This window comes from Plecotus auritus, assembly GCF_963455305.1.
Source record: "Plecotus auritus genome assembly, chromosome: 2".
NCBI lineage: Eukaryota > Metazoa > Chordata > Mammalia > Chiroptera > Vespertilionidae > Plecotus > Plecotus auritus.
Genome location: NC_137771.1, coordinates 199707514 through 199734991, shown reverse-complemented (window position 1 = coordinate 199734991; position 27478 = coordinate 199707514). Strand labels below are relative to the sequence as shown.

At 39.7% G+C, this 27478-nt stretch overlaps 1 protein-coding gene across 1 annotated transcript in view; it reads right to left on the bottom strand.

The window, feature by feature from the left end:
- Positions 1–1074: 1074 nt before the first annotated feature.
- The window catches only part of WDR49 (WD repeat domain 49), a gene marked incomplete at its 3' end in the record, with an annotated part of 152809 nt that continues 126405 nt past the window's right edge, over positions 1075–27478 (bottom strand). The window contains 3 exon segments of the mRNA XM_080654711.1: positions 1075–1119; positions 1121–1206; positions 25488–25597. Coding sequence (XP_080510837.1) covers positions 1075–1119; positions 1121–1206; positions 25488–25597 — 241 coding nt within the window.

The window sequence follows — 27478 nt, the reverse complement described above, 5'->3', positions numbered from 1 at the left end:
AAATATATAGTAAAGTTAAGTGAAATAATTTATTAATTATTCTTAGAGGACAGAATAAATAAAGCAGCATAAGAATATTGGTTGCCTGCCCTGGCCGAGTGGTTCAGTTGGTTGAAGCATCATCCCATGCACTGAAGGGTCATGGGTTCCATTCCTGGTCAGGGCACTGACTGGGTCAGGGTACATAAAGGAGACAACCAATCAATGAATCAATGTCTCTCTCTCTCTCTCTCTCTCTCTCTCTCTCTCTCTCTCTCTCTCTCTCAAATCAATAGAAACATATCCTTGGGTAAGGATTTAAAAATAAAAGAATATTGGTTGCCTGATGGATGATGCTATTTATAAAGAAAAATGGATCAAAAAGGTGAGGCACTGTGTTTCAGAACTAAATATTGTCTACTTGACCTTCCACATAAAGTGAGTTCTTTATATAACCTCAGACCACTTCTTTTCTCGAGGCTATACCACTTTGTCTATACTATGCCACTCAGTTTTCGAGTACAGTATAACACAATATAACAAAGAACAGAAGTAGGACTTATGCAGTAATTTCTCAATAACTTCATTTAAGAATGAATATAAATCAATAAGAATTAATAGAACAGCTGCTACTGACAATGCTCTTATTGCATTATCAGTATCATTTAAAACACACACACACAGAACTAGAAAGTGTAAATAAGTGGGCATAGTTTTCTTAGTTAAGTTTATAGAGACTCACTGTGTTAATATTTTTCATGTTTAATTTCAATGTAGCTTTTTCTAAAAGAAAATGACCAAAATGTTTGTCTATAGAAACAACCAAAGGTCAGAATGCTTTGTTCTGAAATTGTACATTTTTTATAAAAAAAAAACACTTGAGAATAGGTAATACCAATTGATACCATCCCCTCTTAGTCCAATCTTTCTTTTACTGAAAATAGAAAGTGAAAAGTAATGGGTAAGAATGTTGTCTGAAACAAAATTTTCTGAAGTTGAAATATAAAGTAAAAAAGGAGATGGCAATTTTTTATTTATTTTCTGCATTTCATACACATATTTCATGTGTCAGTGAAATATTTATTTTCCTTTCAGTTATAATTGCTTCTTATTTCTTTTTATATTCACTTCACTACTTTGTTTCTTGACATAATTGCTTGGCTCTTCTTTCACGATCCAGAAAGTCTTTGGGAAACAGGTTTTTCTCAACAAATACAGCTTTCAAAGCTAAAAAAATGGTGAAGAAACGACATGTAATTATATTTGAAAAGGAGCCCAATTAAATGAAATAGTGGGGAGAAAATATTCAAGTTTCACTGTATTTAAAAAGTTGTATGTTTCTAAAACCTAGAGTTTTGTGGGGAAATTTTCTGTTACGCTTCTGTTATTCCTTTTTAAATTTAAAAGTTAAATTTTAACAGAATTGGTTATAATAATATATTTATATCATGATAGAGATCCACCATCTAACAGTAGAAGATTAAAGAAGATTGTTTTCCATTTTTGTTTTTTAATATACTTAACAGCTATCAAGGACTCATAAAAAGCCAGGGACAAATTATTCTGTATTAAAATAAGACAATTAAAATAATCAAAACACAGTTTGACTGCCTGCATGACTAAACAAGTACATCTGCAATCATATTCTTATAAGATGCTTTGATCTGAAGGGATCTGTGGCTTCAGAAAAAAACAAACAAAAAACAGCCAAATTATCCCCATGAGTGGTAATATTGTGCATCAGCGAGAAGTAGGAGGAAATTGTGCCATGCATTCAAAAAACTAATTTTAGCCTTTTCTTAACTTTATCATTTCAGCAAATGTTTATTGAATGTATATTATGCACAATGTTCTGTGCTCAGGCATAAATGGGGCACAAATATAACTAAGTCATAGGTTTTCTTCCAACTGGTAGAAAGTAGGAGCAGTACCCAATAACCAAATTAACATATACAGTAGGAGACAGTTCTAAGAGGATACAAGCTATGGAAAGTGTGCTTAAGCATATAAAGAGATTATAAAATATGCAGAAACCAGAGGCAAAGCTTTAAGAATTAGATGCTAATTCAGGGGAACTTGAAGTCCAGATAGGATTTTAATTGATACTAAGAACCATGGAGATGAGGATGGGTTACCAAGGTGGAAAGGAAATGTCAACTGGAGGGAACACATTGAATAAAAGTATGGAGAAACAAGAACGACTATTCAGGTAACTAATTAATTCAATGCGATTCAGCAAAAGCATAAAAAATATGAAGGAGATGAAAGTAGAATGAGGCTGGAGCTAGACTGAGGAATACTTTAAATACCAAGCCAAGGAATTTGAAAGAAACTATGTAAACACTGAGCAACTTCACAGTATAGTAGCATTTTTATGTTTCTAAATTGAAAAAGAACAAAACTCTGTACTTCCCATACAAACATAACAATGTAAGTCAATACATTTCCCCCTTTTCTCTTTAATATTATGCAAGAACAACCAGGAAAATGAGGGGAAATAAATTCCACATTCTGCAAAACCCAAAGATAGATGTAACCTGCAGCCTACAAAATATGAAGAAGGGCAGCCAGATGATAGATTGGGCAGTGTTAGACAAGAGAAGAGTGATGAGAATGGAGCATGTAAGCACATTAGCATCTCAGAAAGTACTGGCAAAAAGGTAGCAAAGGTGAGGGGCTTTATCTTTCATTTATACCTACAGATGTGCACAGAGGTGAATAAGGCTGGATACAAAAGCCCACAGGGGCAGACTGTTTTTAGCAAAAAAATGGCTCATAGGTGTGATTCTTATGTATGAGCCATTTTTTGCTAAAAGCAGTCTGCCCCTGCGTGTTGTAAGATCTGAAGGCTACACTGATCACAGATCACAAGCACGTATCACCCAGGGACCCCTACAAATTTCAAGTTTAAGAAAAGCCAACTCATTAAGCTAATTCATTAAAAGAGAAAATGAAAAAAATAATCAGCATACCACAGACACAAAGGTATTATAAGCAAAATTAAAAACCAAACATTTTGCAAAGAGCAGCAAAGCTCATCAAATGCATGGACTGATACATGGGATAGATAAATATTGTTACTGAGCATTTGTCACAAGTTAAATTTTAAAACTTGAAAAAGCACTTGCTTCTATAAAGGAAGGTCAAGGAGCAGAAATGAAAGAACTCAGGAAAGAAACAAAGAACAACAGGAAGTGGTGAATGTGAGCTGTCAGGACTCAAGAAAATATAGGGAAAAATGGCATAAGTGAGAATAGACATAATGGGGAACATGAAATATACAAATGAGAAAAACAAATACAAGATGAAAATTGAAGAGAACAAATTAGAGAAGAAAATGGCAGATATTGAAAAACATAGATCCAAGAAACATGTAAATGGGGTGAGTCATTAAGAAAGAAAATCAAAGCTGAACAAATATTTAAAGTTACCATTTAATAAGAATTTCCTCATATATAAGCATCAACTTGATGTATATAGAAGGGACATACAGTCATCCTTTTATTCATCGGAGATTGGATCCAGGAGCCCATGCTCAAGTCCTTTATGTGAAACTAGTGCTCTGGTGCACGAAATTTGTGCATGGGGTGGTGGGTCCCTCAGCCCAGCCTGCAACCTCTCCAATCTGGGACTCCTCAGGGAATGTCCGACTGCCAGTTTAGGCCTGGGATCGGGCCTAAACCAGCAGTCGGACATCCCTCTCACAATCCGGGACCCCTGGCTCCTAACCGCTCACCTGCCTGCCTGCCTGATCACTCTGCCCCCGCTGGCCTGATTGCCCTCAACTACCCTGCCCTGCTGGCCTGATTGGCCCCAACTGCCCCCCCCACCAGCCTGCTCACCCCCAACTGTCCTCCCCTGCCAGACTGATCTCCCCCAACTTCCCTCCCGCCAGCCTGATCACCCCCAACTGCCCTCCCCACCTGGCCTGATTGTGCCTAACCACCTCTGCCTTGGCCCTGCCACTGTGGCTTTGTCTGGAAGGACGTCTGGAAGGTCTCCCAGAAGGTCTCCTGGTCTAATTAGCATATTACCTTTTTATTAGTATAGGTGGCATTGTATTTGAACATAACCTATATACATCCTCCTGTATACTTAAATCACCTCTAGATTGCTTATAATACCACTATAATTCAGATGTTATATAACTAATTCATATACTAAATTGTTCAGGGAATGATGGCAAGGAAAGAAGTCTGCTCATGTTCAACTCAAGCATCATAGGCCTGACTACATAGTACATAGTACATGTTGGCAACAACCTTCTTTTTCTATTATTTCCAATATATAGTTGGTTGAATCTGCAGATGCAAAAGCCACAGATACAAAGGGCTAACTGTACTGTGTACCAGGAATAATGGACTTTGATTAGTCAAAACCAAGGCATAGCCTAATAAAGTTATTAGACTTTAAAGATAAAGACAAAATCATTTGGCAGCCAGACAAAATGATCAAGTCACTTAAAAGGAGAGAAATATATATTGCATTAGATATCTTCATGACAATGATCAATACCAGAAGATAGTAGAGCAACACCAACAAAAAAATCAAGGAAAGAATATGTGAAGTATGGATATTATAAACATGCAACCAAGCCGTGCTTCAAATCTAAAAATGACAAATAGTTTCAACATGCAGAGAATTCAGAGACTATTGCTCCTAAGAGTATTTTATAGGAAATTACAAAACAAACTGAGAAATGACTGAGAAAAATTTGGAAGAAGATTTGGTGCTGAGCACAGAATATATTTAAATGTAGAAGTGAGACTCAAATAATGTGGGGTTTAGGATGACAAAACAGAAAGTATATGCCACATTTTGTTTAATTAACAAACACTGATAGGGTAAGGGAGAAGCTCTATTCATGATAAACCAAATAACAACATAAGCAAATTTAAAATAAAAATCAGCACAAAGAAAGATTATGTTCTTGAATAAATTGTGTAGAGTATGAGGGATTGGGTAATGGAGAAACATTCATTTTATTGTCACTAAGCATGGATCTAATTGTTACTGTCTTAGAAAAATAAAGGGCTAGAAGAATTATATGAGCCTATGATTATAAAGGTACCACTAGAAGAAACATATAACAACCCTCCAAATAAAAACAAAGAAAAAAATTACAGATCCAGTGAAAACCTTAAAGTATATATAAACAATCCTCCTATCTAATAAAAGAGTAATATGCAAATTAACCATCACTCCCCTACACCCACAAGCCACGCCCACTAGCCAATCAGGAGCGAGTATGCAAATTAACACAACAAAGATGGTTCAGCCATGGAGCAAGCAGGAGGCCTGGGTTTCCCGGCAATGGAGGAAGCCAAGCTTTCCGCACACCCTGGCGGACCCAGGCCTGCACTCAAGGCTACAAAGTTTCAATTATAGAAGATAAATAAATCCCAACAAAAATGGCAACAGTCATGGAGCTGGAGAGAGCAGGAGGCTTGGGTTGCCCCCAGCGATGGAGGAAGCCAAGCTCCCGCAGCCCTGGCCTGCCTTGGTCTCTGCTACAAAGTTTCAATTATAGAAGATAAATAAATCCCAGATACCAGGGCCTCCACTTGGGTTGCCAGGGGGCGTGGCTGGCCTGCAAACCACCATAGGCCCCTCGCCCAGGCCGCCCCATGCCCCAAGGGAACCCCCACCCTGATCCAGGACACCCTTCAGGGCAAACTAGCTGGCCCCCACCCATGTACCAGGCCTCTATCCTATCTAATAAAAGAGTAATATGGAGATTGACCATTACTCCAACACACAAGATGGCTGCCCCCATGTGGTCAAAAATCCTGCCCCCATGTGGACACAAGATGGCCACCACAAGATGGCCAGCAGGGGAGGGCAGTTGGGAGGGACCAGGCCTGCAAAGGAGGGCAGTTGTGGGTGATCAGGCCAGCAGGGGAGGGCAGTTAGGGGCAAACAGGCTGGCAGGGGAGTAGTTAGGCATCAATCAGGCTGGCAGGGGAGTAGTTAGGGGGTGATCAGGCTGGCAGGCAGAAGCGGTTAGGGGCAATCAGGAAGGCAGGCAGGCGAGCAGTTGGGAGCCAGCAGTCCTAGATTGTGAGAGGGATATCCGACTGCCTGTTTAGGCCCTATCCTACTAGGATCGGGCCTAAACGGGCAGTCAGACATCCCTCGAGGGGTCCCAGATTGGAGAAGGTGCAAGCTGGCCTGAGGGACACACCCCCCATGCACAAATTTCGTGCACCGGGCCTCTAGTCCTATATAATAAAACCCAAATATGCAAATCAATTGAACGGCAGAACTACCAGATGAACGACTGGTCGCTATAATGCTCACTGACCACCAGGGGGCAGACACTCAATGCATTGAGCATCTGCCCCCTGAGAGGGAGGCGACCGGCAGTGGCAATTGAGGGGCAGGCCAGGCCGTCAGCCAAGGCAGGTGCTAGTGGGGGGGGCCCCAATCACCCTGACCACTGGTTGCCCCACAGATGGCCCTGATCGCTGGCCAGGCCTAGGGACCCTACTCTATATATTGAGAACAGTCTCTTAGGTTTAAAAATTAAAACCTGGCAAGGCTACTCTAACACTGAAAAAACAGGATGATGCAGTGATGTCATGCATGAACTCTGGCTTGCACATTTTATGTACTACTTTTCATAACCAGGGCAAAAAAAATGTAGCTGCCCTACAACAGCAAGATGCCTTTCACCTGTATGAAAATTATGGTCATTGGTGCATGCAGCATCACAGATTGTGAGAGGGATGTCCAACCACCAGTTTAGGCTCAACATCCCCCCAGGGGTCCCCAATTGCAAGAGGATGCAGGCCGGGCTGAGACCCCCACACCAGTGCATGAATTTTGTGCACTGACCCTCTAGAAAATAGCATAAATGAATGTGAGAAATAAAAACCAAAATGTCTAACATATCAATTAAGGTCAATGTGATCAATTTCATGATATAAAAAAAAAAATCTTTAGTTAGATCAAAAGCAAAAACCAACATATTTAAAATGAAGTGATTCAGAAAAGTTTAAATAAAGGGGCTGAGAAAATATCTAGGTGAATCAAAATAAAGCAAGGCTCAAAATCCAGAATCATAAGTGCATACAGAAACCTTCCAAGGGGAAGTCAGGGGAGGGTGGGTGGGATGAGATTAACCAATGAACTTGTATGTACATATGCTTAAGGACACAGACAATAGGGTGGTGGCGGGAGAGGGAGAAGGGAACGGGTGCAGGAAGAGGTTAATGGGGGGCAAAGGAGGACCTATATAATACTCTCAACAATAAAGATTATATATATATATATATATATATATATATATATATATATATATATATATAATGTGTGTGTGTGTGTATACACACACACACACACACACACACACACACAACTAGTGGCCTGGTGCACAAAATTTGTGCACAGGGATGGGGCCTAAACCTGCAGTCAGACATCCCTCTCACAATCTGGGACCACTGGCTCCTAACTGCTCACCTGCTTGCCTGCCTGATCACCCCTAACTGCCCCCCCATCAGTCTGCTCACCCCCAACTGCCCCCCCTGCCGGCCTGCTCGCCCCAAACTGCCCTTCCTGCCAGCCTGATCACCCCCAGCTGCCCCCCCCGCCAGCCTGTTCACCCTGAACTGCCCCCCCTGCTGGCCTGATCACCCCAACTGTCCTCCCCTCCTGGCCTGATGGCCCCTAATTGCCTGTGCCTTGGCCCTGCCACCATGGCTTTGTCTGGAAGGATGTTGGGAAGGTCTCCCAGAAGGTCTCCCGGTCTAATTAGCATATTACCCTTTTATTAGTGTGTGTATATATATATATATACACCTTATGATTCTGAGTTATATATATGTATAAAAGAAACATATATATATATATATATATATATATATATATATATATATATATATATATATATATATAAAAGAAACTCTCCAAGGAAACAGAAACTCATAATCCTGGTTGCCAGAAATAGATGATAATGGAAACTGGACAGATCAGCATTGTGGAAGGGAGGGAGACTTTTCACTGAATAATTTTGTAAATGTTCTAGTGTTTGAACTGGTGAATGATTGTGTGTGTGTGTGTGTCTTTTAAGCAAAATGAATAAACTTGGAGCTACCTCATAAGCAGAACTGCAAATGAAAACACTTTTCATTTGTCTAATACCACAGTAGGAGATAATGTGGATTTCTGTACATTAGCAATTGATCCTGTCCCATATGACTACAGATTAGCAACTCAGAATCATAAGGTGTTCTGAATGCCATAGAGCTCTGTTGAAATTCACTATGGGAACCAAAATGTTGCTTCTGAAATACTCTGTCTTACTGAGGTTTGTCTCTAAACTAGACAAAACATTTTCAGTGTAACTAACCATTTTTCAGGACAATTAAACCAATAACTAACTGAGTAGCCCTTGTAAGATCTTGAGAGAGACTATCCTGCTGGTATAATTGTTTTCTTTCTTTTTTTTTTATCTAAAAAAACAGATGATTAAGAAATGTATATGCAGGAGTGGATCCCTGTTTTGAGAGTCTGAAGCTAACAATTTTGTGATCTTTCTTTAAGAAAAAGAATATGAAATTATAAATGCAAAAGTATTCATAAAAGTGGCTATTTATTTAGAATGAGAAAAATATCTCCATGAATTACTGGAGCTTGGTTTCTTTTCTTCTGAGATCTCTTTTACAAAAGGTACCTGAAATACTCACCTAGAAATGATTCCTGCTTGCATCCTGGCTTATGCTCTTCACCCAGAACACTCTAAAACTCCCAGCAACTTCCCAAACACTTACAAGAATCTTTGTATTTGAGGCCCATAAAACAACATAACCTTCACTGGTGTCATCGGCAATCTCCTTTACATGGCAAAAGCAGTGTAGAAATTAACTGAACACCTTTTAAATGGATAATGATAATCACTTCCTCTCACTATTCAGAAGAGCAACATCTGCTAGGTTAATGGCACAATGCTTTCGTATAATGATGTGAGTGAGTCTGCCATGTATTATGATATGTGGAAGAAGCCATTAACCACTTATTGAACTTAAGATTATAAAAGGATGTCTTTAGCCTTGCTCTGATTACTTGTTTTCTTGACGTATTAACTTGGCAAGGCAAAAGTCCTCAGTTGTATGGTTAAATATTAGTCTAGATATTGCTCTAAAAGGATATTGGTGATGTAATAAAAGTCCCTAATTAATGTACTTTAAATAAGAAAGATTATCCTGAACCCAACGCACACTCTTTCTAGAGCACACCAGCACCTTTCCTCCTTCTTCTTTCCCCAGGCACATTACCTTTGCCTTTCTCTCTCCTGGACTCCAAGATCCCTTCTTTTGCTTCTTACTTGTTTCCTGAGCCCATTTGGCTCACTTCTTTCTACTTCTGCGACTTTCTAAATAAACTTTCTTCTATAATTGTGGGGGGAGGGGAGAAAGATTATCTTGGATAACCTGGTGTGCCAGACTTAATCAGTTGGAATGTCTCAAAGCAGGCTTCCCTGGGAGAGGAAAAAAAATTCCACGACTGGACAACAGTTTTTGCCTGTGCCCTGCTCGCCCATGATCTTTCCTTAATTTTGGACTTGGTCAGCTGCCCACACAATCCTGTAAGCCAATTCCACATCATAAATTTTAATATATAGTCCTCTGATTTGCTTCCCGGATCCTGACTGATGTGCTTGCCATAAAATACACTGTTTGCCACAGAACAATTGCAAAGGGTAAAGTGTTCTTAATGAGACAAATAAACTGGTTGGCCAAGTTTCCTGTGGTTTTGACTGGAGTCTGTTGGATACTCCTTGTAAAGAAATATTTAAATATGCAACTTATTCTAAAGCATCCTTACATTCCCACATGGTTGCTACTATAGGAACCTCAAGTATTAATATCACTATCCAAACTCATCTTCTCCTTAAAGTTACTTATTCATCATCTACCTCTATTCTCCAGGTGATAAATTCAGTGATTTCAAAGACTTGCTATGCCTTTATGCCTCATATACCCTTACCCCCAGCATTGTGTCTGGTACATGGAAGGTGTTCAACAAACATATTTGTTGAATAAATGAAGAAATAAATGAAGATACCTCCAGGCATGCAAGGAGGTGGACTCAATCCTCACACTTTGGAATTCTTGCATTCCAGAGACTTTAGGGCTCGGCTCGCTAATAGTGATAGAGGAGTAGTTCTTGTGTCATACATCTATATATCCATCCACTTGCCACAAACCCTGCTCTTCAACACAGTGCCTTTGGTAACATTTGTATTCACTATTTCCTACCTGGGAAAGTATGATAGTTATACATTCATCACTTCATTTGTTGGTTGACTGCCTGACAAGATTTGTTATAACGATAACAAAAAGGTTTTTTTAAAGCAATGAAAATAAAAGATGTGGTGGTCATGAAGTTACTAAAAGATTTCCACTAAAATAAAATAATTCAGTGATTTTAATGCATCAAAGTTAAACTGTTGTCATCTGATTCTTCCCCTGTCCCCTAATTGGCCACTAATCAGACAAACAATAGTGGCACCTTGCCAAAAGAAGGGACTGGGTGACTGTAAATACTGCACGGCAATAGCCAGCTGTTGTTAGTCTATGGGTGTACACTGTTCTGAAAACCTCCCTTCTAATTTACATCCTCCATTCTCTTCTAAGTCCTCCAGATAAGTGCTTCTCAAACTTTAATGTGCATTAAAAAATCACCCAGAAATCTTGTTCAAATGCAGGTTGTGATTCAAAAGATCCGACTCGAGGCCTGTAATGTTACATTTCTACTGTGTTTCCAGGTGATGCCTGTGCTATTAGCCACTGCCCACATTTTGATGTCAAGGTTCTCATTCCTAAATCTGGACTCTAGATCAGTATTGCCAAGTTGTCATTCAACTTCGGCCATCATCCAGTAACAGTGAGGTAATAAAGCAACAGAGTGGCGAGGATTAATCATAATGCTGTAATGGTCTTCACATGACTCTTAAATTATTGTTATTTGGGACCTGTATAGACATTTTTTTCTTTTTCTAAAACAATATTTTTTAACAGCTGTTTTAGGTTGACAATAAAATTGAAATATAGGTACATAGATTTCTTATAAACCTCCTGCTCCCACACATGAATAGCCTCCCCTATTATCAACATCACTCACCAGAATGTTTTTTGTTTGTTTGTTTGTTTGTTTTACCAAGGATGAATCCATCTATATTGACACATCATAATCATCCCAAGTTAACCTGAGGATTGTATATATCTGGGGGGTTTGGACATAAGGATAATGCTATACTTTCCTTATTATTGTACAGAGTACTTTCAATGTCATTAACAGTTTTCCGTGTACCTCCTACTCATCTCTTCTCCCTCAACCCCTAGCAACCACTGATTGCTTTTGTTGTTTTGTTAATCCTCACCTGAGGATATTCTTCCATTGGTTTTTGGAGAGAGTGGAAGGGAGAGGGAAAGAGAGAGAGAAAAAGATCTATGTAAGAGAGACACATCAATTGGTTGCCTCTCATATGGCTCTTGACTGGAATTGAATGGGTACCCTTCAATTCCCGGGCTGATGATGCTTTATCCACTGAGCCAAACCAGCTAGGGCAATCACTGATAGTTTTATTATCACATAGTTTCACTTTTTCCAAAATGTCAAATAGTTGAAATCATACTTAATTTTTTTTAACTTTTTTTTTCCACTTAGTAATGGTCAGTTAAGATTCCTCCATGTTTTTTCATAGCTTAGTAGCTCTCCTTTTAATGCTGGATATTATTCCATTTTCTGGAGGGACGAGAGTTTATTTTTCCATTACCTAATGAAGGACATCTTGGTTGCTTTTGGTAATTGTGAATAAAGCTGCTATAAACATCAATGTGCAGGGCTTTTCCACTCCTTTGGGTAAATACCAAGGAGCATGACTGCTGGATTGTCTGATAAGAGTATGTTTAGTCTGTAAGAAACTATGGACTGACTTCCTGTATGATTTCCTACCAGCAAGGTCTGAGAGTCCCTGTCATTCCACATCCTCATCATTGTGGGAGTTCATGACTTGGGCTGGTCTAACAGGTGTGTAGCAATAATTCATTGGTTTTTTACTTTGAATTTCCCTGATGAAATATGATGTGATCCATCTGCTGAACCTTTTAAACGACATTTTTCATATATTAATTACTTCTGTTTTGTATGACCCAAAGTTTGGTCAGTGTATGTGATTTTCAAGATGATTTGGTGTCATCCTGTAAACACACATATAAAAGTGTAAGAAGGATTTTTACTTCTAAAATGTCTCTGAGTTTTGTACTCATTCTGGCTGTCTAGTTATTTAAAATTTGTTGGAGCAAATCATGTACAGCAATATATCATTTCTTACTTAAAATGAATATGTTTATAAATGTTTTCTTCTTGTGTTTTAACCATTTGCTCAAGTAAGAAGGTTTTTATAATATCAATGATTCTTTGCCTTTACTGGCATTAGATTTAAGATTATATTCTAAGGCAAAGATATATTATACTAGGTTTCACAACATGCCTGTATGTACATTTTTCACCTGTAGTTTAAGAACTGTAGAGAAAACTTTTGTGTTTCAATGGAAAACCATGTATTGTCAGGTGGTCAGATTCTGAGTTCACCATTTTTTTGAACTATCTTGCCACCTCTTTGTAAACTGCAGATTACCAGTGAACATGTGGTAGAGTCTTATCTGTCTCATCTGGTAGAGTTTCAATTGACTTCCTCCCCTTCTTTGGAAATACCTGCAAATTGGATTGGAGCTTACCTTGCACCAGTTGTCAGCCCTTTCTACATTTTCAATTCTTCCACTTTCCTTCAATATCTGACTGCAATCCTCTAAACTAACCTTTCCACGTCTCACGTCTGACTAAAACTAAGATCTAAAACCTGATGGCCCAATAAAGAACATTATAAATTGATGAACAAAAATAGGTACAGAGGCAGAGAAGCATTGTACAGGCTGTCAAACTACAGCGGGAAGGCTGGGGCGGGTTGCCGGGCGGGAGAACGGGGGAGGTAAGAGATCAACGGAAGGACTTGTCTCCATGCATATAAGCATAACCAATGGACGAAAGACACTGGAGCAGGGCGGGAGGGCATGTGCGGGGAGGGGGGGGAGGGAGGCTGGGGAAAGGTCAATGGGGAAAAAAAGAAGACATATGTACTACTACTTGTAATACTTTAAACAATAAAATAAAATTTAAAATAAATAAATAATAAAATAAAACCTGACAGCCCAAATCCCTATCCAGACTCTGCTGTCTTGCAGCTGTCCTTTCTTTCAGGATCTCCAGGACTCCAAGACAACTGACCGCTGCCACCAACTTGATTTTGCAGGAATGACACCTACAAGAATCCCTGAGAGATGACTTCCTAGATCTTGCTTTGCCCCACCCAGGTTTATGATCACCTCTGAGTTGTTCAGTTATGAGTGATATTCTTTCATCAGGAACCAAAGTGGGGGGACCAATGTCAAGCATGACCTGATCCCTGTGCTCCTGGAAAGCAGAGATAGTTAAACCCTCCTACCATCTTTTTGTTTGGGAAACAGAAAACAGCAAAGGACCATTCTGCTCTCTCCTATGCTGAGATAAGACCCTCTCTAGCCTTCCTCACAAGTGGAATGAGACTCCTAGATTCACTGACTTGCCTCTGTAACATTGCCCTTCCTTTGAGATGTTCCTCCTTAATGAATATTCTCTCCATTGCAATCGCTTAATTGAAATCACCTGTGTTAATTGCCCCATTCATCTTGTCTTTGACAGAACAACACCAAAACAGTTCACCTGAGGTATCAGGAATGCAGCATTTTCTCTGCACTGGAAGTTTTAAAGATGTACTGAAAGGATGTGAATTTATTGGCCAAGTCTGACCCAGAGACACTTCTAAGTGGGTTTTTGAATCAGGCATATCAAAGAGGGGTTTCAAGCTGTTTGAGAGTCTGCGGGGAACAACTTGGAAGCTAAAGAGAGAGTCTGAAAGATGTTTCAACTTGAAAGGGAAGGAAAGAGAATACAAAAGGACATTAAAGACCCAGTAGGTAAAACTAAAAAGTCACCTGGGGATTATGAAGTGTTTGAAAACTGTCCCTAGTTCCAAAGTGATAGTTTAGAACATTGAAAGTAGGTCTGGCAAAGAGCCTCTCATCATACAATTGCCAAATAACTCTGCACACTATAATTATGGAGCTTGTGGGAATGTGTGCAAAATGCACTGCAAAGACATAAGGGACACTCTGTAATGACAGAGTGGAGGGGGATATATTGATAATAGAGATTTTTTTAAGTTCTCTTTTGTAATAACAATTTTTAAATTCAGCAGTATCCTGAATTGAGAGGAACAATTTTAAATAAAAGTAATAAAAATAGATAATACCATAGTAAAAAGCTGGTTTTAGGAATCAGCCCAAGTAGGCTTCCTCGGGAATACAATTTGTACATTATTTGAACAAGGAAGGCTGCACTTAGAAATATTAATAGCATGGGCTCTTCTCTATTAGGACTAGCTCTGTGAAACTAGCTCTGTGAAACTAGATAAGTTATTTAAACGCTCTGGGCCTGTGCCAAAGAGTCTACATATCTATGTCACAGAGTGCCAACAATAGGAACAATAAAAATACCGACATCATAGAGCTGTTTAGGGGAATGATAACAAAATATTATCAATAAAACAAATGCATCAAACTCTTATTAAGTGTTGGGCCCTGTAACAAGACTGTCACATGGGTTATTTCATAGGAACATTGTGAGAATGGTAACTAACATGGTGCCTGTTTTTAGTTGAAGAAACTAAGGCACACAGAGAGTTTAATTGACCTATTCAAGGTCATATAGCTAGCAAGTGGTAACGTCTTGATTTGAAGCCAGGCTTGTGCTTCAAATGTTGCCTTTATACCTTTATTGCTTTGAATGTTCCAAGTTTTATTCCCTCTATAAATGGAATTTCTCCCAAAAGACAGCTGTAACTATTAAGGCTTTATAACTTAGTAGGAATAATGACTGTGATTTCAAAGGTTACAAAATAGTGTAAAGAACCCAGAGTGGGGGGGAAAGCATGAAGAACTAGTTAAGATGATAAAAACAATGTATTGGCCCTAACCTCCAAAGTCCCTCTTCACTGCTTGCTCTGTGAAAATGGCCTGGAGCCCTAGAAGTGTTTCTCCTTTGTCTGCTGGTCTGATGTTGAGCTCTGTCACTAGAGGGCACTGGAGAAACACTGAAGGAGAAATGGATTTCTCTTCCAAGTGTTTGCTCCTGTCACTAGACCAGCCGTGGGCAAACTACGGCCCGCGGGCCGGATCCGGCCCATTCGGCTGTTCTATCCGGCCTGCAGAGCCGAAAGAATGGAGGTTTCTCTTGCTCTCCCCTCCGCTCCTTCACCAGCAGCAGTGTTAACATGGCAACGTCGGGAAACACAGCCGCAACTCCTTCTTCTGAGTGGGCGGATATCCGCCCATTCAATAGAAGGAACAACCTCTCAATCTTCCAGAGGCTCCTTGTAATGCCCGTGGACGTGTCCCCCGACATCACCCTGGGAATGCGTAGACACATTATCGTGGTGATGTAGGGAGACACGCCCCTGGAGAGCACAGTATCAGAGCATTAGCTAAAAAAGGAGACCAACAACACTGTTCCCACTGAAGTTGATGTTTTAAAGACCAAAAACCTTTCAACCCAGTCTACATTGCCATCTACATCTACGTCCTGGGCATAATTTGGAAGTTGCACTAAAGAAAATGTTTAATTTACTGTTTACACATTTTGTTCTTTTCTATTTGTTTTAGTTTTAAATTATTTTATTATATTTAAGTTTAATTTGAAAGGCTTTTGTACCTTTCCTTTGTTAGGCAATTTTATTTTGCCTTTGCCATCTTCAATATAAGGTATGTTATTGTGCTATGATTCCTCCATTTTTTGAAGTTTCAAATTATAATAATTAGTGTTTACATTCTTCTTGTTAAAATGTTTGAAATGAATAAAACTATTGAAATAAAAAAAAAGACCGTACCCTTTTATGTAATGATGTTTACTTTGAATGTATATTAGTTCACACAAACACTCCATCCATGCTTTTGTTCCGGCCCTCCGGTCCAGTTTAAGAACCCATTGTGGCCCTCGAGTCAAAAGTTTGCCCACCCCAGCACTAGACTCCCTGCAATAGTTTCTCCAGCACTCGGCTCCTCAGCATGACTTTCCCAGTTCCAAGCTCCTCCAGCTCCAGACTACGGCAATGCTGACATGGCTCCTCCAGAGCCCAGAGCCACCAACTTCCATTGACAACCTCTCAGATGGCTTTGCAGCCGAGTGCCACCTGTCTGGCACCACCCAGTGAATGGCTTTCTAGAACACCCAAGAGCCAAGCTGAGGACCTCCAGTGTGACTCCTCCCTGAGCTCAGCCTCCCCGGTACCCCCAGGAGGGCTTTGCAGTGAGTTCTGAGATACAGCACCTCCCTGTGCATGGCCTCCTTTGCTCCCCTGAAAGCCAACGTCCAGCAAGTTCCACCTGCTGGGTGGGCATCCTCCTTGGTCTCTCTGTCTCAGCTCTTTACATCTGCTATTCCTTTGTTCTTTAAAGTTCTCTTTGCTTCATACTAGCCCATTTTTTTTCTAAAATCAGAAATAAAATGAACTTAAAAATAAAATTAGTTCTGAAACAAACCTGTCTTGACTATAGTTGCTCTTCAGTTGCCAATCTTTGTCTTTCCTTTCTACGTTTGTCAGTTTCTTAGAAAAGTGTTAGTTTTTTTCTTGGAAGATGTCCCACAGGCCCCTCTATCTCAACATATTCTCAAAATTAACTCTAAACCACCTTCTTCTCCTGTATTTTCTCTCTCAACAAGAGTTTCTTTGGGGGCATAATTATCCAAGCTAGAAATCTGATACATGTCTTCACATTTCATCAGGGCACAAAATCCTTTCAATTCTTTTTTCCTTAAGATTTCTCAACTTAGTTACTTTCTTTCTTGGGCCTCCTTATCTTCAAAATAATAGTAGGTACTATTTAATGAATGCTCTGTAAATGATGGTCATCGTGCTAAAATTAACCCACACAACTCCAAGAAGCAAGTATCAGTAGCCCATAATACAGATGAGAAAATTAGGACTTAATAGCTTATGTAATTTATCCAGATGTAAACAACTAAGAGAACACAAAAGGAGGATTCAAAGCAGGTAGCTGGTTGGGAACAACAAGTTCCCGCTACTGTAATATGCTGCCTTCAGTCTAGCCTCATTACACCGCATCCACTACACCGTTTCCTAAAAACTTTCTAAAATGCAAATCTGGTCATGACACTTTCCCATTTTAAACATTTCAACAGGAATTTTATTTCTGGATAGGATTTAATAGGTACAGGCAGGCCATTCTTTTCATTGTACCAGATCGTAAAATAGCAACAACAACAAAAACCCATGGTAAATTACAGAAATAAAATTTTAAAGCTATCAGAGGGCCATGGAAGTAATGATTATCAAATTAAAATTCTAGAGATGGTAGAACCCTTCTTAGATGAGCTGAGATTGCCAAGTGTTTTATTCTCCCTGGGGACTTATCATGTCTGGGCATTTCTGAGAAACAGGCTTACCATAGAGAGATTATTCTAAGGGAAAGTAAAATTAGAAAAGCTTTTGATGACTGTGTGGGTTGGTGTGATGTATTGGAATCTAGAGAAATTTCATAGCTGTGGCCAGTGTTCTCACAGGATGCATCCTGAGAGCTGCGGTGGTGTGGGAGGTGGAGGATTAGACTGAAGAGGCAGAGCAAAGTTTCCTGCAGTTTTGCACTACTTGGGAGAAAATAGCCCACTAAAGAGAGAGGCCTAAAACAAAAGAGATTTGGCATCAGAAGTAAACCAAGTATAATAACTAAAGCTGTAACCCAGCACTGACCAAGCTCAATCTCTAATTAGATTAATGTGTTTGGCTCCTCATGCTCTCTGTTGAAAGGAGGAAAAGGTAAACTACCTCAGGGAGAAGCCACCTGACCCGCGGTCCCGGGCACCTGCAGCTGCGGCCTGGCCAAAGCTGCCCGCCCACGTTTCCCTGTAACTGCGGGTGGCCTGGGCGAAGCTGGCCCAGGTCCTGGGTGCCTGCAGCCGGCCAGAGGGAGGGAAGCCTGGGTCCCGGGTCCTGGGTGCCTGTGACCAGTTAGAGGACAGAATCCTGGGTCCTGGGTGTGGGGCAAAGCAGAGGTGGTTAGGGGCGATCAGGCCAGCAGGGGAGCAGTTAGGGGTGATCAGGCAGGCAGGCAGATGTGGTTAGGGGTGATCAGGCAGGCAGAGGTGGTTAGGGGGCGATCAAGCAGTCAGGCAGAGGGGTTAGGGGTGATCAGGCAGGCAGGCAAGCAAGTGGTTAGGAGCCAGCGGTCCCGGATTGTGTGAGGCAGTTGGACATCCTCCAAGGGGTCCTGGATTGGAGAGGATGCAGGCAGGGCTAAGGAAGCCCGCCCCCCTCACCCCCCGTGCATGAATTTCATGCACCGGGATAATTCAGAATATATGATTTAAACATTTTAATAGGTTCCTCATTTCTGGTAAAATAAATGATAAGGTCCTTAGCATACAGTGAACTAAGTGCTCTGTGATCTGGGCCCGAATTACCTATCTTGCCTCAATTCTCACCTGCATCTTTTAGAACCCAGCTATTTGGAACTACATGTAGCCAGCTCACTTAGCATACTATGTTACTCATCCCACCCTACACCTGAATATGCTACTCCTTTGCTAGAAATAGCACCCCCCTTTTTTTCTTACCTGAGTAATACCAACTTAACCTTAACGTTTAATATCCAACTCAGGTATAATCTGGTTTCTCAGAAAAACCATCTATGAATCTCAATGTGATTTCTAGCTCTACCATGTGGTGCTTATCTCTATCATAGCCCTTGTTGCAAAACATAATTATTTGTTTTTATCTGTCTATTTCTCCAAATAGTCTTCAAGGTTTTTGAAGGCTGGGTCTCTACATGTTAGCTCTCTGTCTCCCACATCCAGCACAGGGTCTAGCACAGAGAAGTCATTCAATATCTACCTTAGGAAAGGTTAAATACATACATAAGCAAACGTTATGTCAGTATCAGCTAGTTGAAAACTTTATAATATTACTAGTGTCCCAGTGCACAGATTTGTGCACATTGAAAGGAAATTAATTAGAAAAAATATTTTAATATTGCTATTCGCACTTTCTCTATAATAGAAGTGTCAACCAAATTCACAATCGACAATGACAGATTGAAACATGCAATTGGCATCAGTGAGAGCTTTATATGTATCGTGCATGTGCAACTCAACTTAGCCTTTTATATATATATATAGAATAAATTTGCTTAATTAGACCTGCTTTCTGATTTAGATAAACTTTTTCCAGCCCAGTGAAGCACCCCAACGTCTCTATCAGGTAATTGTCAGCAACATAGCAGTAAATATCAACATGAAGTAGATTATTATTGTAGACCACGCAGGAAGAACAAAGGGTAAAATATTTAACTGTAGCAGTGTTTGACTATATTCTGTGCAGTGAGAAAACCTGAAGTAATTTTCAAGGTCCACCATTTCTTACTTCTTTTTAATCAGGTCAAGTTTCTAAACTTTCTAAATCTCCATTTTCTGGCTAATGAAAAGAAAATGCAATTCTACCGAGTCTCCTGTCTACCTACTCCAGGACTTCTGTGAGGATTAAATAAAATGAGGCATGTGAAAACACTTCACAAACATTTGGTTAAACTGTGCACCTGGCTATAAAGCAAGTCGTGTTCCTGGGCTGAAGAAACTGTAAGGAGGCTAATCGCTAGGGAGAGGAAGCTAGGCATTGCTACATGACATCATTACCTGGCGCCCACAGAGACTATTTCTGGGCTGGATCGAATGTGGGCCACATTTTATGCCATGGGGTCTTGGCAGCATTGGCTGTGATTTGGTGGGGTGTCACTCCAGTGTGGTGGCAGGACCTGTGTCCCAATTGGGGGAAGCCAAGTTTTGCTTTGTCAGTGCCTGGTCCGTGGTGCCATTTATTTTTAAATGGCCAGTGCACATCACGGCAGCTCCTGCATTGAGCATCTGCCCCCTGGTGGTCACTGGTTGGATGGATGGACACTTAGCCTTTTATATATATAGATTACACAGAGCATGTTATAATCTTCTTCCATCCTCTAGACCTTTATTGATAAATTTCACACCAGTACCTCAAACTCAGCACATTCCAGACTCAACTGTGCTGTTGGGTGCCAAACTCAGTTAACGTGTCACCATCAGAAGTCAGCCATTGCAGTCAAGTTGCAGTCATTTGGACTTCTGCCCATTTGGACTTACATTATTTCCTTGATATTGTCTTTCTTTCCTCCCCTCTCCCCCTTTGAACTTCTACTCTTTCTAAGTCCCAGCTCAGATGTTACCTCCACTCTGAATTCATTCCTAGGCCCCAGCCAGTTGATCTGGCTTCTTCCATGGTACTTAGACAGAACCTCATCTGTGGTGTCACGTATCATGCATTCTGTCTCTACCTCAAGTTGGTGGAATGAAATGTTAGATTTAAAAAAAATGAACTATTTTCACTACAGAAAAGACAAAGAAAGAAAGGCTGAAGAAAATTTAACAAGCAAAAGAAAAAAAACACACCTTTTCAAAACTGTGTGGAAATCACAAGAACTTTTTTAACCATAGGACTTTTGTGCACATACACATAACCCATGGACACAGACAATAGTGTGGTGAAGGTCTGGGGCAGGGGCATGCTGGAAGGGGTCAATGGAGGAAAAAGGGGACATATATAATACTCTCAACAATAAAGATTTTAAAAAGAAAATTCCCCCCAATGTTACCTAGATGATGTCTATTTCTGTTTTAATTCTAAAGCTGTCACTCCTGAAACACAGAAGACATTGCTAATCTCATCTCCAAATAATTTATTTCTAATTGAGAGCTACCATGAACCTCATTGTCAGTTTAACACAGGACAAATAAAAGGCAGATTATTTAAAAAAACAAAAACACAAGAAACTTTTAAATTAACAAATCCAGAAAAAAATAAATCTCTTTGAAAATGTATTAGAGTCTGTTAGGTATTTTAGGTATTTCCATCCAGTTATCCACTCCACCTCTCCACACACCCATTCTCCCTGCCCATTAGGAGACTTCATCTGTGGATGAAGGAGAATATACAAGGCTCCTCACATAAACAGGCTTTCCCAGGGCTGAGGAGAGGTGTTGCTGCACTGACTGTCCAGTTCTCTCAGTTCCTGCTCTCCGGCTTCTGAATGCTGTGTCGCCCATTTCTCTTGCATCAGTTCTGACTCCAGGCTCCATCCTGGTTTCCTCCCATGGGTGTGTTCTATGTCTCAACTGTTGTACACTTTGTCTTAGCTCTCTGGAGCTTTTCTAACTATCTGTTCCCCATACTCTTCTGTCTGTGATTCAGGAGGATGAGATAAGTACTCCCCATATTTATTCTTAAAGATGAATCACCCTGGGGAAGAACAATGGGATGATATCCTAAAAGCCCTGTCAGTTGCACTAAAGGTTATTTTGATCCCTACTGTTTATGGATTCATGTTTTTAAAAGAAACGAGCAGAAGCCATGGATGATCCTCATGAGAGCAAATACATGATTATTAATTTAGGGAAGAGAAAATCTGAGAAAAGGCAAAGGAAGTGATAATAATTAGACTGAAAACTCTGGCAATGAGGAATGACAACTGCACCTTGCTTACAAGTGAAATTAAAAAAAAAAAAAAAAATGACCCAGCTGGCTTGGCTCAGTGGTTGAGCTTTGACCTATGAACCAGGAGGTCACAGTTCGATTCCCAGTCAGGGCACATGCCCGGGTTGTGGGCTCCATTCCCAGGGTGGGACTTGTAGGAGGCAGCCTATCAATGATTCTCTCTCATCATTGACGTTTCTCTCTATCTCTTCCTCTCCCTTCCTCTCTGAAATCAATAAAAAAAATATATTTTTTAAAATGTCGACCAGCTATTCTCCCTTTCCATAGGGAACCAAGCAAAGACAAGAGGCCTGAACTTCCTCACGGGTGGACATGAAGAAATGCCTCCCTCCTACAGGGTTATTATTTCTCAAGGAGGATGCCGAATCTCCATCTCTGAGAATTGGAAAAGTTTAGAAACCACAGATCTCAGAAGAGGGTTGGAGTGTAGTTCTGATCTTTTGATTATTGCAAGCTGAAACTTGCACTTTTCATTAATTATTTTAAATGAGTTTCCTGTGGTGTCCATATGCTTTCTGACTGCCTCACTGAGAATCAGGTTGTGCTATCTGCGCTCCCACAGGGCCTCTCCTTATGGGGAACATTTTTGCACAGATATTATTCTTCAAAGTCTTAGAAGCCTATAATAGCCTAAAAAACAGCATCCTTTTACACATCTTGTTTCCAAATCTTGAGTGAGCATTCACTTGTATTTCCTAAGTTCAGCTTTCTTGTCTATTCATCATATTAGCCTAGCACTGCAGCTGGAAGTCTCTAAGACAATGCATTTTAAGTAGCCTCTATTTCTTCTTTGAATTCAACATATGAGTGAGATCATGTGATACTTGTCTTTCTCTGACTGGCTTATTTCACTTAGCATAATACCCTCTAGGTCTCAATCATATGTGGAATCTAAAGAACAAAATAAACTGATGATAACAAAATAGATCCAGAGACACAGAAACATGGGACAAGTCTACAGAATCTCAGAGGAAAGATGGGTGGGAAGAGATTAACCAAAGAATTTATATGCATATATGCATAACCTAGGGGCACAGACAATAGTGAGGGGAAGACCTGGGGTGGGGGGTAGAGGCAGGCTAGAAGGGGTCAATGGGGAAAGAAGGGGACATCTGTAATACTTTCAACAATACAGATACATTTAAAAAATAAATAGCCTTTTATTTGTAGTGTTTTACATGAGAGGAACAAAACCAGATGGGCAGAAACTCTGCTCTAAGGCAGCCTTATGATATCTCTTTCTCAGGTATGTTTTGAAAATTAAGATTATGTGGAGGGAAGGCTTCCCATCCATAGCAACTCATAATACATCTTCATGGCATTCTGACTTGAGAAAAGTGACAAAATAAAAATATTCTTTTAATGTATCCCAGCGTATTGGCTGTCCCTTCTGAGAGCACAGATCAGTAGCTGAGCTATAAATCTTACCAGTCAAACCACACCTCATTTCACTGCAACCCAGCAGGCAAACACGTGCGGCTTTCATTTCTACTTTACTCTTCTAATTGACTGAGCTTCATAGGGAGAGATGGGGAAGTGGACAATGACTGCGGACTTACTCTCAGAGAGTGATGGGGGCTCTGGAATTTGGGGACACTTCTCTGGCTCTTCCCTAAAGTATTTCTCAGGGTCTAGAAGAAAAGCTGGTTTATTCACTTCCGGTAGCTCTTTCAGGACTCCGATGCTTAATGACCTAAATACGCCTTCACAACAGCAAGTTTTGGGGGAAGATAGAAATAAAAGTCCAGTATCATTAGTTCCTCAGAAGGAGCCAGCTCATTTCCAAGTTAACTTTTTTTTAATTTAACCTTCCTGTTACTCAGCTGGTTCAGCTGCAGTCATCAGCAAACCCTATAAGCACAGCTGTTCACAATAAATCCATGGTCCTTTCATGCAAAGGGACCAAAAGCAACCCAAAGCTCCCCACTCATTTATTTTTTATTTTGTGCTCTTTTATTATTTTACCTTGAAAATTAACATTCTGCATTTTTGGAAAAGCTCCAGTTTCTCTTTTATCTATAAGAAAATTGTAGCCTTTGTAACAGGAAATTTATTTTTTACGCCTTTCCTTTAACAACATCTGTTTGAATTTGCAGGTACTTTCTCATTTTTCTAACATGTAAACCAGAGCTGTGTTATTGTATTTATGATGCACATAATGAGATGGTGGGAAGGAAAGCTCTTTTGATCACACACCCTTGAAAGCATAGTCTTGGACAATGAAAACATTTTCTCTTTGCTTCCTAGGATAAACAGACAATAGATTGGAAGCCTGCAAACCGTGATTCAGGATGTGACTTTATGTTTGATTGTTAGCTCTGTGAAGATGGGAACTGAGCTTTGGTCATTGTGATGGCTCAGGATCTAGGAAAAGTAAACTAATACAGATTCAGCACCTGCTCTGGGACAGGTCCTGTGCTATCAGTGGTTCTCAAACTTTGCCAGGCTTCAGAATCACTTGGAGGACCTATTAAAGCATAAACTATTATACACCACTTTGTTTCTTATTTAGTAGGGTGGGGTGGGAACTTATATTTCTAAGTCCCAGGTGGTGTTGAAGCCATTAGGCTAGAGAACAAAGTTTGAGAAGCAGTGTGTTATGTCAAACCAAAGGAGAAATCTCCACAACCTGTAAAATGCCATTATGACCTGCTGACATAATAAATAGGAAATAGATAAGGAAATGGAGGTGGGGCTTAAGATGTTTTAATAACTTGCCTGAATTTACACAGCTGGTAAACTTAGACCTTGGACTTAAGCTCAAGTATCTTTCACTCCAAATATTGTGCTCCAAGAAGTAATAATAATAATAATAATAATAATAATAATAATAATAACAATAATAACATTGCTAATAAAATTGCATTGAGTTTCTATAATATGCCAGGCACTATTCTAAGTGCTTTACATGTAATATCTCTTGTAATCCTGACAAAAATCCTATGTAGTAGATCAATTTATAAATGTGCATTGAATATTAACAAATAAGGATGTACCTTTTGACAGCAAAATTTCAATCTAAATTCTAAAATTAAAATATCTGCTCTCTGAAAGTGCAGCTTCCCCGTGGACATAGTTGAAAAAAGATTCATAGTATGTGAAATAGTCTCATTATAGGATGGAACCTCAGGACTGATTCTCCCTATGCTTCTTTTTTTTTAATTGAATTTATTGGGATGAGAATGGCTAATAAAATTATACAGGTTTCAGGTATACAATTCTACAATGCGTCATCTGAACATTGTACTGTGTGTTTATCACTCCAAGTCAAGTATCCTTTCATCACCATTTATCCCCCCCCCTTTACCTTCTTCTACCTCCCCCAACCCCTCTTAACCTCTGGCAATCATCATACTGTTAAATAATACACTTAAGTATAATGATGATTCCTTTGTTTCAATGACTTTTTTATAATTATTTTTCTAGTCAGCCAATTACTAAACGAATGCATTATTCTGGGTGGCTATGGGCTTTCTAAGAGCAAAACTTGTTTTTATTCATTTTCTTCTCTAAACACTTAGGGGAAAGAATTAACATTCTGTGTCAGCGCTCTTTTGGGAACTATAGTGGGCAGGTTACATGTGTTTTCTGGCTTAGATCTTACATGTCTGCTGCTTGTATGTTGTGCAGCCTTGGACAAGTCACTTAATGTCTCTGAGCCTCACTTTCCTCCTTTGTTAGGTGGGGGTCTCAGGACCTTCCTTTCAAGTTTATTAAGGAACACCAATATTCCTGGCACACACAGTAGCTATCTGTTATTCATATCAATCAGTAAAATAATAACACTGTAAAATATGTATCAGTGGTAATTACTTACTAGATGATTTTTGTATAACTTCACTGCTGTAAAGGTTATGTGTTTTTTTCTTATATATATTTCTTTCCTTATATTTTATAGCTAAATTTATGACTTCTGATGATCCGACACTGGAAGAGAATAATTCATGTGAAATAAAATTAACCACAAAGGATGAACAGACACTCTCTGGCTATAAACACATCTGTTACTTTGACCAAAAAAATCCCCTCTATCCTGTGGACCTAAATAGTGACATTTGTTTATTCCAAATAAGCCAAATCTTTGAATAAAATGCCTGCTGGCAATGTGGTAATATAAAATGTAAGAGCTAGAGAGGCTGCGAGGCTAAAGAAAAGCTCCTGTACTCATAACAAGTGGTCGGTCAGAGAAAAAGCTATGCAGAAGAAAATTTTATAAAAACACACACAATGTGCCAATTATGTGGGGTAATCAGTGAGATGTGCCAAAAACTCTTTTATCTGATGTCAGGCTGTATCTTCAATTACGATATACAAAATTCAGAAAAATTCAGCATTTTTGAGGATTCTCATATGAATCTATAAGAAAATTTTAGGTTAGCTTGAATCCAATGAAAATAGTTTTATCAATAAAACATAGAGTGAAATCATTATATAGTTGTATATAATTCCAGTCAGAAAACAAGAAATGATCTCAAACATATTTCACACTCACTGTCATAATTTCAACCTTAACGGCTACACATTTCATTGCCAAAAGTCTGACTCCTTAGCTTATTCTGGACTATGGCAGTTTATCAGACTTTCCTTGTTTTTCATGTCTTTGGAAGTTTCAATGAATACTTGTCAGATTTTTTTGTAGAATGTCCCTTAATTTGTATTTGCCTGATGTTTTTCTTATGGTTAGATGGGAATTATGGGTTGTTGGGAGGAAGTCAACAGAGATGAATCCATTTTCTCACCACATCTTATCAAAGGGACACGCTGTCAACCTGACTCACTGCTGTGGATGTTAACCTCCTCACCTGGCCAAGGTTGTGTTGGTCAACTTTCTGCACTGGATTTTAAAAGTTATATTTTTCCTTCCTTACTATACACTTCTCTCTGGAAGCAAGTTTCTAAGTACAGCCCACACTTAAAGGAAGATGAGGAGGGGAACTCTACTGCCTTGATTGGGGTAGTATCTACATGAATTTTTTGGAATTATAGATTTTCCTTTTCTTTAGGAAATCTTTGCCTTCCAAAACGGAGGTCAGGTGGAAGTTTTTCCCCAGATCACACTGGAATGGCCTCCCTCACAACATGGATCTCCTATAAAGAGGGACGTATCCTTTAGCCACTATCTGGGCTTTGAAGACATGAACGACAGTACGTTAGAGTCATTTTAAGATGGTAGGAGAATCTGTAACAATGAGAAGTTGGCGGTGGATACAAGAAGGACAGAGTAGGATGCTATTAAGCCTTATAGTTATTAAGTTGAGAATTTTTTTTTCAGAAAAGTATTATTGAAATAAATTGAGGTACAAAAGATTGAGGAAGACCTAGAAGTAGTCAGGTCTATCTTTGGACTAGTTAATACCAGGCCTTGATTTTCCCCCAAAACATCCTGAACTGTTTCCTGCTTTTAGACCACTTGCTTTCCCACCCAGTGGTATTCAAATCAAACATCTTTTGTATAAAACAAAAGACTTTGACTATCTCTACTAAAGAGTTTAAGCCACAGAGGGAGAGAAGTGGGCAGAGGGGATGAGCGAATCTCCTGGAAACTGCAACAAATGTCACTACTTAGATGACAGCCTAGGAAATGGAGCTGTATTGACAAAGCTCCAAAGCAAAGAGCAGTTCTGTGAACCACCAGACCAAAGATTTAACTTCATATTCAGAGGCCAGCCTAATGCTTCTTTTCCAAAGACATCTGACATTTGGGAGAATGGTTACTGTGAAAATGTACAGGGAACTAGAAAGAGGTGAATATTCCTAAAAGTCCAATATTCCTAATGGATGAAGACAAAAAAGCAAAAGACTGCAATA